The sequence below is a fragment of the Ambystoma mexicanum genome, chromosome 3q (genome assembly GCF_040938575.1).
Source record: "Ambystoma mexicanum isolate Mex_15411 chromosome 3q, UKY_AmexF1_1, whole genome shotgun sequence".
NCBI lineage: Eukaryota > Metazoa > Chordata > Amphibia > Caudata > Ambystomatidae > Ambystoma > Ambystoma mexicanum.
In genome coordinates this window covers 1,018,277,161-1,018,289,962 of record NC_090926.1, presented here as the reverse complement: position 1 = coordinate 1,018,289,962, position 12,802 = coordinate 1,018,277,161, and the positions used below count along the sequence as shown (strand labels likewise).

The 12,802-nt window shown below is 46.5% G+C and overlaps 1 protein-coding gene across 3 annotated transcripts in view; it reads left to right on the top strand.

The window, feature by feature from the left end:
• RNF213 (ring finger protein 213) overlaps positions 1-12,802 on the top strand; it is a 3,248,263-nt gene that overhangs the window by 229,064 nt on the left and 3,006,397 nt on the right. For all 3 annotated transcript variants that reach the window (XM_069655189.1, XM_069655190.1, XM_069655188.1), the window contains exon 5: positions 3,243-3,401. In XM_069655189.1, the coding sequence (XP_069511290.1) occupies positions 3,243-3,401 (159 nt within the window). The remainder of the gene's footprint in view (positions 1-3,242; positions 3,402-12,802) is intronic.

Below are 12,802 nucleotides of genomic sequence, written 5' to 3'. Positions count from 1 at the left end.
TATTTTTTTTAACAGAAAATGCAGTATAACCGTGCCTGGTGTATGATATCTGCATATTTGCAAAGTAGGGCAAAGTGGTGCTTGTGTGCATGGCAGTCTTTAGCAATGTCCGGAATCCAGCCAGAACTGCGTTTTACATCACCACAACATCGAAACAAACCACTCATTGTCTCGCCCAACAGAACATGGCGCCTACCAACCGAAAAATACACCTACACTCAGTGAACGGTGTCAACCGAACTGAAGCTGCCAACAGCACATCAGCAGCCTGGGCGGGGGAGCCAGCCAATCGGGTGGCTAGAAACGCGAGATTGACCCGTCAGTGTTAGCCTGTGTTCCAAGCTGCCTTAAGGCCGGGCTCCCCACTGCCATTTTACCGCCCACCCTCCGTCCCTGGTTTTTCCCCTTTTATTAACCCCCCACCTTATTTTGGCTGCAGCTGCCACACCTTCCTCTCAGCTTCCCACGGCTGCCATGGAATGGGAAGAGGGCCTACGTACAGACCCCAGACTTCCCTTTCCATGGTGGCCATGTTGTTAGTGGATTTTCCTTCCTATAATGGGATGCGTGTAGTTTTTTAATTTTATTTCTTTTTTTTTTGTAAGCACTGCGGGTTACCGCTTTGATAAGCCGGGATGCTAATGGCCTTATGTACCTGTTTCAAGGGCAACACCGGGGGTGGGGGGCATGTGTAACCTCACATTAATGGCCCTCACTTTGCTCGGGCCATTAACTGGGGCCACAGAACGGTGCCTCCGCGTGTACATAACCCCACAGTATAGCTCTCGCTCTTTCTCCCGCTCAGTCCTACTAACTTCCCCCCTTTCCGCCTTGCTTTACAGATCTGCCAGAGCGCTAAGTAACCACGTAGGTGGCAATAATGCACAGTATAAGAACCTTTAAAATTACATAACATTACAGCTGCAAGCATGTTCTGACAAACTGGTCTGCCGCCTGCTCCAAAGGCAATACCGGCTCTGTCCGCACCAAGAAGAGCTCAGATCCAAGTCCACGTCTCTGCGGCATCTAACAACTCGGCCAAACTGTTTAAAATCTGCAAGGAGCTGGCCAATCCTGCTGCAGTCTATATTTCTCCTGTTTCCTCCCTGGCTCTCTGCACAGCCCTGGCTTCTCATTTCAGCTCTAAAACCCAAGACATCCTGTCCACCATCTCGTCCTCGCCTCCTCTTCCAGCGTCTCTCTCCGCTACCTCTGGCCCCCCTGCAGCCACCTCTCCTCCCTCTTTCTCTTCCTTTTTGCTGTTCTCCCCTGACGAGATTACTAGACAAGTCAGATCTACGAGTCTCGTCAAAACGGGTTCTTCCCTGTTAGTCCAAAACCATCAAGGACCATATCAACACCTCCTGCCCTGGCTGACTTCTGCAACAACTCCTTCGTCACTGAAGCCTTCCCCTGCCCTCTGAAGCACTCTCTTGTGCACCATCTTCTCAAGAAACCCATAGCCGACCCCTCCTGTATGGCTAACTATCGCCCGATCTCTATTACTCCTTTCCTGGGCAAACTCGTGGAAAAGCTGGCCATCTCCCACCTTAACCTCCCCAACTGCTGGTTGTCTCCATGATCACCAGTCTGGCTTCAGATGAGCCAGAAGCACAAACTGCTCTCCTGAATTTGTGAAGACCTGCTCTTTAACCTTGATTCCAATCTCCCCTCTGTCCTCATCCTACTCTCTCTCTTCTGACTTTGATATGGTCAACCATGGCATCCTGCTCAACCGACTCTGTGATAACCTGGTTATCACTGATTTGGCCCTGCCCTGGCTGACCTCTTTCTACTCCAACTGACCCTCCCATCTTGGGTCCTTAATTTCCTCTATCTCACTCTCAACATGTGGTGTTCTCCAGGGGTCTAACCTCTCTCCCTGGCTCTTCAACCAATAACTGGCACACCTCGCCCACTGCATTGCTGCACGCTGCTCCAACTTTTAGTGCTATGCGGATGACTTGGCTTGTTTTCAGGCTCCCCTCTGCTACCTCTTCTTCCTCGCTCATCTCTGTCTGCAAACCAGGAGTGGTATGTTGCCAACAACCTCTGTCTTAATACCACTAAGACGGAGATCCTCCTCCACGGCACTCCTGCACCTTCCTTCCCTGTCTCTCTGGCTGGCCACCTTTGGCCCTCTTCCTTCTCCCACCTGTGAGGATAAGAACCTCAGGGTCATCTTAGACTCCACGTTTTCCTCTTCTCCACACATCTGATGTCTCTAAGAAGTCAAACTACCAACTGCACCTCCTCTGGTGTATTCTTCCTTTCCTCTCCTTCCCGCAGATGCTCACTGTCGCCAGAGCTCTGGTTCTCTCTAGGCTGGTCTATTGCAACAGCCTCTTTCTAAATCTTCCTGCTACCACTCTCCGCCCTCTGCAACTCGTCCAGAACAGGACGGCAAGACTTGTCCTTGGCCAAGGGATCATCTCTCCAGCCCTGAAATTTCTTCATTGGCTCCCAGTGGCTGCAATGATTAAGGTCAAGACCCTCCGCATTCTTCACAAGGCTTTCTGGGGCCTGGATCACCCTACCTTCAACTCTCCCTTCGGAAATACCTTCCTACTCGAGCCCTTTGCTCCTCCACCTCCAACTCCCTCCGGGTCAGTCGCTTTTCTAAGCAACGAGTTGGTGGTAGATTTTTCTTTGGCTGGGGCCTCCCGTTGGAATAGCCTCCCTACCTCTCAAACTTCAGGAGAACCATCTTTGGTTCTGGGAGGACCTCAAGACCTTCCTCTTTGCTTCTGCCTTCTCTCTTCCTCTACCCTGCTGATCTGTTTCTGCACTGGGCACCTGAATTTGGGCCCAGATATCTGCCCAGCCAGCTGCATACCCGCAATGCCTCCTGGCAACCCTGCACTTGGGTCTGTATCTTCAACCCTACAGTCCCCTTACCCACACTTATTAGACACCTGTTGCCTGCGCTTATTCTTGCACTAGCCTCCTGCTGGCCGCACTACCTGTTGTTGTTTTGATCACATGTTCAGCACTTCCCGCTCCTCCCCTGCCCCATGCACTTTCCCCCTTCCCTCTCCCCTGCACTTGACCATTCTCAATGTCACTGGGCTTAGTAAGATCATTGTTTTGTCCTCCCTTGTACCTCTCCCTTGCCTTGTCGCGCCCTGAAACACTTGTGTATGGGCGTGATATGAATAAAATTTCATATATCATGTTGGAAAAACAATTGAAGCATGTGGAACAACCTATATAACTCAATGTTTTTTTTCCATTTATTGCAGGTCGCAGAACATTGGGGATTCTGTGATGGTGTATTTCCATGCAATCCTTTCTAATGATTTTAAGTTTGATCTTGACAAACATAAAGTGGTGATCCGAGCTAGTGGAATCTCTGGCTACAATCCCTGGCGAGAGGACGTATGTGAGATGAATTTCTCCAAGTGAGTTTTATTTGTTTGATTTTTTTTGTTTTGGTTTTTGGGTTTTTTCCAAAATATTTTGGCTCGGTATATTACAATGTGTGCTTTCACACTTCCAAAGCAGAAGACATTGGTAATTTGTTTGCAGAGAATACCTTCATCTTGAAATTATTTAGATTTGTAGCATGTATGTTATACAATCTGATAGAATCCCAGTGAAAAATTGCTGAATAATATGACCCATTTTCTTAAAGCTATGAAGAAGCTAGCATGGACTTCAGCCTGGACCACATCACCCTCCTCCTGTCATGTTTCCCGGAAACACACCATGCCCCATACCATAAGGCCATCTTCAGATCCCTTTCTTCACTTTTGTATATGATCCAGCAATCACCAACCAGGAGGAACATTTGTGGCAGAACACATTTGGCTATAAGACTTCACCACATTCAGGCACAACTCATGTGAGGATGTGCACATATTTTTGTGAATGTCTTAGCTCTCTGCAGTGTCACATTCAGTTTTTCTCATAGGAAAATTCACATTGAATTATGCTGGCAAAGATTACCCTGGAGAAACGTGTATTTGGTGTTCCGCTAAACCAAACCATAGCAATGTGATGCTTTCCGGGGACTCCCGGTGAAAGCAGTTTGCATAAAAATCCTTTGGTTTGATAAACCCGGGTATTGGGAGCCCCTTAAGAATGCTGCTCAAGCAGATGTGCTCTGAGGACATGATTTTGATACCCCTTTTCCGGTCTGGGCATTGTATGAGATGGCACCCTCTGCATTTCGCAATACCAGATTTTAATGCTGCCATTGCAGCTTACATAGCTTAGAAGAAGTAATTGGGGACTAATTGCAACATTCTTCTGTGGTACATCAGATGGTATTTATAACGCATGCTACATGTGTAAGCTGTACATTTCAATGGTTTCACTTCTCTCCCATTATGGAAGGGATGAGATAGGCTGCCCCACAGCATTAAATCTGTGGCTTCAGACCATTCCTATGACAAACAAAAGGTTACATTGCGTTGTGCGACATACAGTACGTATGGTTTTGGGAAAGCAGCCTTAAGAGCGCAATATGAAGGCAGCATGGGCCAGTACAGTTAACTGGTTGAGGGCAAAGGAAGTGACACGTCAGGGCCACATAGCAGGAGTAGGATAGGATAGTGGGGAGGGTTGAACCCTGAAATAGACCAGAGATGGGGCAGACTAAAACTGAGATGGTGGGGGAGTTACATCCGCAACGTTGGGCTTTGGTTTGTCATACCCCGAAACAGTACGTCTGTATTCCTACAAACTTTCCCTGGCTCACCTAGTGTTGGATGTGGCTGTGCAGCATAAGGGCACTGGGAAGTTGTTTGATCCACACTAAAACACAACTTTGAAGAAGTTGTTGTTTATGCAAAGACCAAGAATTTCAGAGTATGTTCTATGAAAGTAAGTAATGTTGTGCAGGTTACAGGTAAGAAACCCCATGCGGAAGTGTCGCCTTACGTTTTGTAGATTGTGACCCTATTTAGCAGTTATTGGCACTGGAATGGGAAAAAGTGAAACATTTTCTGTGGTCTTCTATTTTGACTGTGGATTCACCACGGGCACCGCAAGACCTTTTTCCTTGATGAGCTAAAATGGTTGAGGTCGGCCAGTCTCTGATTGGATAAGCAAGATACTATTCCTGATGCAGTGGTTGCCCATTTTTAAGACTGGGTCCAATTCTAAGACTAGGGCTCAACAGTCATGGTGTATTGGGGCCGTCTCTAGCACCTTATCCAGCCCAATCCTGAATCGCACACTAACATTATGGATAGAGCCCAAAAAGTGGATGACCATACTTGGCCATTTGGTAACCCTTACCCAGGAGATGGATGACCAAAAGGGCATTGAGCTACAAAGACTGGGCCTAATCAGCAGGGTCAGCTATTTTGAGCACTGCAGTGAAGAATAGGCTGCCATACAGTAATAGTAAAGGTTGCACAGTAGTGCACATAGAAATGGGTAAATGCCACTGCCTCCCACCTGTCTGGGCTTCACTTTGAATGGGGAAAAGGCCAGTGTTGGGAGAGCATTTCTCCCATTTACTGTTTACTGTAGTTTTACATTGTAACACAAGCCACCCTTGGCGGCATGTTACAGGGGCACTCTGTGTCCTTTTTCTTTTTACCTTGTATTATGGTGGAATTCCATTTTTGAGGTTTCTGCTGTCCTATGTTATGGTACCTGTACAAAATTTGTTTTTTTCCATTTGGTTTTCTAGGATCTCTAAATGATTGTGGTCCGAGAGACTTCCACTGAAGTCCTCCTGTCACTGCAAGTTGTGAGGGGTGAGAAATGTGAGGCAGACAACTTTTGGATGATTTCGCAAAATATGCCACTTTATTAAATTATAAGTTTCAACAAACTCCTCACTATCCCAAACCTGACGAGGATTTGCCTGCCTATCAAAACGACAGGAAACTCTAACAAAGGATATCTGTTCCCTATATCAACAGCTGTATTTTTATTATATATTCAAAGTCTCTATTTATAACCTGGGTGAGCTCCCATTGCCTAGGTTTCAAGTTGGATTCAGTTCCAATGTTTAACAAAAAGAAACAGACATCCGGGATTGCAACAAAGTTTCAATTCAGTTCTTGGCTCCTTCACTTTGTCAAAAGGAAAGTTCTGTTCACCAATGTTCAACCAACAGAAAGATCTCTTATTCCTTGAACAATGATTTCCACTTTATCAAATGGAATCAGTGATGTTCTGGGTCAAGATACTTTGCCACAATGAATGAATGTCAAAGAAGGCACAGTTCCTTGTCAGATTTAAAGAAACAAAACTTCTGGCAAGGATAAAGAAACACAGCTTCTTATCGTTGGAAAATTATCTCTTTATAGCACCATACATCAGTTTATATCTTTGTCAGGATGACTTCACAGCATCTTTGCATACTCCTGGATAACTCTCATACCAAGTTAACTTTTGCAATGATTCAGCATGCGGCAAGGCACTCTTCCTCTGAACATTCACCTTTCAGAAGGGCAGCCACTTTGCCACTCTTTTCTTTCTGCAACATCAACAACCAGAATGCCCTTAAGGATGGAATTGTACCTTTACTCCTTGTGGCCTTTTTACACTATTGCATTTGCCTCTTCGCTTCCTGCCAACCAGTACAGCTTAACTGTATGCCGTGTTGTTGGTCTCTTTTCGCTTTAGTCAATGCTTGGACAACTCTTGGCTTTGGCAATACTTGTATCCCTCTTGGCCCTAGGCAATGCTTGCACCACTTTTTGGCTTTGGGAAATGCTTGTTTCACTCTTGGCTTTGGCAATGCTTGTTTCCCTGGAACTGACAATGTTCAGTCACTTAACTTCAGTGCTACATTGTTTTCAACTGCTTCACAATTGACTCTTCGGTTAACCTTTACCTCAGAATCACTTTTAAGCACACGTGACCAGTCTTTCACCTGTTGTCAGATGTTTTAGTATTCAATTAATGTGGTTCAGTGTGTTTGACGCTTGCGCGGGTGCTACTAAAGAAGTTCAATCATACACGAGTGCAACTTTTCTCGTTGTGCGACAATCAACAGTCAGTTTACTACTACTTTGACTCGCACATGAGTGATTCTGCTTGGCTTCAGTTGCCTGCCTTTGTTCGTGCAAGGGATCAGAACGCTTCTGTCTTGTTCCCTTCGAGTGTTGCATGGCTTGAACTGCTTCTGGCTTTGTTTGGATGCACATCCTTCCTCGGTTAAGGTGTCTTTGTTCCCATCATAGAGCCCGTCTCGCTTCTGGGACCCTCTGCTGTACAACACCTTTCAGCCACAGTTTCCGGCACGCTTCCTGCTGTGCAATCTCTGCAATCAGGTTCACAATGGGGGGGAAAAGCAGTCTTTCTTCATGCCTTCCGCTGTGGAACCTCTGCACTTCAGATTTAGGGGCAACATGACCCTCGCAGGAAAGGCAGCTGGAAACTGCTTGGTTGAAGTCCTGGCGTTGCTTCTTTCCACCGACTTCTGCCTGAATTGCCAGCAACATACTCTGCTTCTGCTACTGCAGCGACCACGCCAGCTAAATCTCCATCTAATGGCCTTTCCTCTTGGAGGGCCTTTTAAGCCTCTCCTTCCATCAGGTGTGAGTCATTATGCTTAAAAAGCTGACCACGCCCGTAACATTACTGTTGAGCCCTCTTCCTCGTCCCAGTATTTAAGGGATTACGGGACTTGTAGTCTCCACCAATAGAAATAGGCTTTGTCAGTTCTTTATTTTTAAGTGCAGATTTACTTCTCTTACATTTAAAGAAAAGTCACAAGAGTTTACTTGGAAAGGGGATGGCAGTTTGTTCAACATTTATTTATGGGATTCCTTTCACTGTACCTCTGGGAGTAAGGGGGATTTGTAACCTAAAAATTCTCGAACAGCCTTTCTTTTCTTAAACTGGTTAGAGATTTCGAACCAGCTTTACCCACATCAAAAGGCGTAATGTGCCATTACATGCCTTGGTACCTGCAAAAGGTTGTTTCCTTTCAAAGACAAATACTGTCTCATTTCACAGGATCTCCTCACTGCCTAGGCCCTGTCTGATCCCAGGTGATCCTCCCGCAGTACACCATCTCCAAGGTCAGGAAGCGTATGCCTTTCCTTGGCCACCTGGGAGGAGACTTTATGTAGGGATTTAGTAAGGGATCTGTAGAATTCATCATGAAGCCTATTTACCGTATTGCCTTCTTGCACCTGTGAGGGTCCGTAATGTGAGACTCACAACTGTTTAGTATTTGCAAGGTTTGAAATTTTATTTTAAACCAAATCAAACACCTAAACCTTCTCTACCACGGGGTTTCATACCTAGTCTAGGATCCAAGGTAAAACCTCTTAGCATACACAAACCTTACCCTCACGCTAAACATACATTCAAAGCAACATAGAAATAACACAACCAGTGTCTTGGAACAACTTCTACTTGTCCTAGGCAGACCATGCTCTCTAAAGAATGTCCCAGAGTAAATTTCTTCCAAGCAAATAAGTCTTAAATCAAGTCTAGAAAAGTTCCAAAGAAACAGAAGTTCACACAAATAGAAATCCACTGGTAACGGTTTCTTCTTTTCCTGAAGAAAAAGATTCCCTTTCCAAGCTCCACAAAGAAAACACCAGCACCAATGGTATTCCTGGATAACCTCCTTCCAGGAAAGAATGGGTAAAGTTGAAGACAAAATTAACATTTCTTCTTCTTGCAAGGATACTTTGCGAGCAGGCTCACGTGCTCCACAGTTTACTTCTGCTTCTACTACATCCAACTCGTACAATTCTGACAAAGGTATCGACTACAGTTATACTGCTGCTTATACAATTTAGGCAACTTCCACAAGACTCTTCGACCTCTACAGGTGGGCAAGGCACTCTTCTCTCTTGTATGGCAAGAGAGGGCAGCCTCTTTGCCTTTCCTTTTTGTCTTGCAGCTACCACAAAATCTGTCTTTTAGCTTCCACTCTGTTTCTTTTCGACTTAAACGGTTTTAGTTCTACAGATTTGATTACACACAAGTACCCAGCTCCCTTATTATTTTGCCTCCAGTAGTTCTCCCTAGGCTGTAGTGCTACTCTTTCAATCTTGGGCAACCTTGTCATCCATGTATCAGTGGACTTTAGGGTTACAACAGCTTCAGCGACTTAAGTAGTGATGTTTAGTTCTTAAATGAGCTGTTTTCATTTTAACAGGGTTTGGTCTACTGGCTTGGGTAATACTTGTTCTTAATTCAGCTTCAGCCACTTCTACAGTAATGATCAGTATATTACAAGTAGCAAGTTTCTTAATGGAAACAAAATTGGGTGCATGCAATTTCATTCTGATTTTGAAATTCCACTTCAAAGGGATAAGCGTTCCCACCTTTCGGTCATCGTTAAGCTTCCAAGGCAATCGGAGGAAACAAAGTTTCATACGCAACCTCTTCTGTAGTTAGATACGCTTGTAATATTGCAGGAAAGTCAAATTCTATGTCCTTAGGTTTACCGTTAACAATCTCTTGGTTAACAGGAGACACGCGGCCACTCGGCAACCAGTTAGATACAATGGAGAAAAGAGATGCTTTTTCTACATGCTGGAATTTCAGCTTTATTATATGCTTGTGATACAATTACTTTGTTAGAATGACTTCCCACTACTGCGAACAACTTTTACTCGCTTTTATGAGCGCACAAGTATAAAATATGCTGATTAGTGTTACCAGCAAGGTAGTCTTGATGATTTGGAGTAGGGAGCTTACCTTTACTGACTCCACAACCACAGCGACTGCGGTCTGCCCCTGCTTCTCGGCTTGGATTCTTCTACTGCTACAGGCACTCTTAGGACCCAAACCCCTCTGCTGCACGTGTGTCTCCGATCTGGCCTCGTCAAAGGAGTCTTCCACTTGCCAGCATCCCTCGTCTTGCTTCTGCACGTTGGCCTTGGGTGGATACATGACTTCAGCTCTGCATTCATGGCACACAATTAGGCGCACCTGGAAAGACTGCCTGTTTATTCCAGTCTCTTCCAATGCTGCCACAGCCAAACGGGGTTTGTGACTACAGGACCAACTCTGAGCCTGCAGGTTAAGTCTGCCCCTCCTTTGCTCTGGTGTCCCTTGTGTGGCCACACATCCTAGCAAACTGCCAGCCTTGTGCTTCTTCTGCCAGCCTCGTTCTTCTTCTGCTTCTGCCGATCTTTTACACTCAGGTTTTTGTTATAAATAATTTTCTGATGTTTGTTAATCTGCTTAGAATCACATGCTGTGCATAGTCCGACATCCAGTGGTCACTGCGGAGTATTGCATTTTGTTTTTCGTAGTCGAAAAGGGGTCGTCGACATAGGCATGTCTGTAATACTATCCCTATAGTGACGTGTAGTGTACCCAAAATCCCTCGCGCGTCGAGGTCACCTCAGATTGATTTTTCAACCCAGAATACTGGTCGCCTTAATGCGGAGCTCGTAAGAGACAGATTGCCAATACCATTTATTCGACCCATGGTCGTTTTTTGTCAGTTATCGCTAAATCCAAACCCTCCTTCGACGGCTAAGCTGTTTCACCGCTGATCAAGATCTTCGACGGCGGTGGTTTCGACGGAGGCGATCCTATCTGTGCTGCTGAACACGTGGCCCGGCCTCGCCGGCCTATACAGTTGGGAGAGTGGGGGTATTGGGGACACTTCTGTTTCCTTTCTAGAATGCCTTTCTTCTTTCACCCCCTTTCCTTCGGGGTCGTTATTACTTATTCCTGTATCCTCAGCTATGGAGAGGACTCCTTTTAGATTTTGCCCGTGTTGTAACGGCAAATTCACGTGGAAGAATAAGCATAAGCGGTGTAACCGCTGCGTACCCCTCGACCACAACGAGGACGGCTGTGTGGCCTGTAAACTCCTTCGACCAAAAACTTTAAAGGACCGCAGGATCAAGAGTTGGGCAGCCTACGCTATGTGAAAGGCTGATTCCTCACCCGCCGGCGAATGTGACGAGGGGGACAGTGATAACACTACCTCCGTATCGGAGGTTGTCGACCTCTCTAAGGAGCGTTCCCGCTCCTCTGCGTCTGTCCCGGGCCCCGACAGGTTCGGCTTACACCCTACTTATGGGGATGTACACCCCGTCGACAACGACGCACATGGAAAGCATAAAACTAAACACAGCCCATGGCCCTCCTTCGACTAAGTCGAAGAAAGCCCTAGTGCCAACGGAGACGCCGGATCTACTGGCAGCCTCTGCCGACCGTAAGGGTCGCAAGCCCTCCCCGCAACCGCATGCGCGACTACCGACTGGGCTGTCCACAAATAAGGGCGCTACCACCAAAACGCCAGATGACACGCCTCGTAATAGAGCGACCGTCGGCAAAAATGTCCCAGCACCACCTAAGACAGTGCAGGACGAGCCCTCGACGGACAGTTTAGTCGTCGAAAGCTTGGCTAGAATAGTCTGCACTGACGCTCAGAGACGGACGGCGAGGGAGTCACTGAGTCCCGCTCACAAGGCCAGGGAGACGCCGAAACAGATGGTAGGCAGACAGGAACCTCCCCCTCCGCCAAAGGAAAGACCTAGCCCACGAGAAGGTTTCTCAGAGGGCGAAGGGAGTATATCCTCCACTCTATGGGAGAGATCTCGACGGCTACAGGCAGAGGAGCGTCCTTTTCCGCCTCCAGACCGTTCAGGGTTACCCCAGTGGACTTTTGAAAGATTTCAATCATGTATGGACAAACTAGATTTATGTCCACCCCTGAACACGTTACAACCAAGAGGCCAAGAGAGATACTTCATGAAGATCCCAGGGCCAAATATCCAAGACTCTTTGACCCACTTCAAGAGGAGGTTAATAAATATGACCTCACTGAAGAGGACTCACTTTCAGGAGGATGAAGAGTTCCTAAATATTGAGGATCAACAACACCCTGAAGAAGGTTTTGAGAAATACCCAGACATGGGTGGAAGGGACTTCGAAGAAGACCCAGACGGATGTGGCTCACAGCCTTGGCAGTATCCAGGAGCGTCAACAGACCCTGACGTTCTGGATCTGTCCTCTCCTCAGACCACACCGGTCAGAAACCTGTCACCTGTAGATGACCAACCCACTTTCAATGCGCTGCTACGTAAAGCAGCAGCACATTTTGAAATTGATACAGGGGAGATTACTCCAGAGATAGACTTTGTGGAGAAAATAAATAAGGAGAAACCACCTACTAGTCAGGCCATTCCCCTTCTTGTCTCAGTTAAGAGACGACTTATTCCATCTTTATCAACACCTGCATTGGTGAGAGGGGTCAACCTGAGAATTGAGAAACTTTTTAGTCCCTCACCGTCGGACCCATTATATATTAGGGGTCACTCAATACCTAATTCCTTGGTAGTAACCACCACAAGGAAAAGGGCTGGGGTTCCCTTATCTACTAGCGAAGCACTCCCAGACAAAGAGGGAAAGAAGCTTTATGACTTGGGGAAAAAGGATTACATCCTCAGCAGCTTTCTCCACCAGAATTGCCAATAACAATACCTTGCTGGCAAGCTACGTTGATGCTCAATGGGGAAAGTTACGCCAAGACCTCAAAGTCCCTGAGCCCTTACGAACTTGTTTGTTAGCCACTGTGACAGAAGGTACTCTGGTTAACCAGAGCATCATTAAGAACATGCTAGATGCTGCGGAGACGGCTCGCCGGTCATTAGTTCAGGGGGTACTTCTCAAGCGTCATGTCTGGCTCAGGAACTCTGGTTTTAAGCCAGAAACCCAGGCATCACTCATCAATAAACCAATTGAGGACTCTAACCTTTTTGGTAAGGTGGTGGACGATGCACTGGAGACAGCTAAGAAGGATTTTGATACTCTAAAGACTTTAGACCAGATCACACGACCTCCTAATAAGCGAGGTTATGGCAACAGACGCTTTTTTCGTGGCCAACGACAAAGCCAACAACCGTAC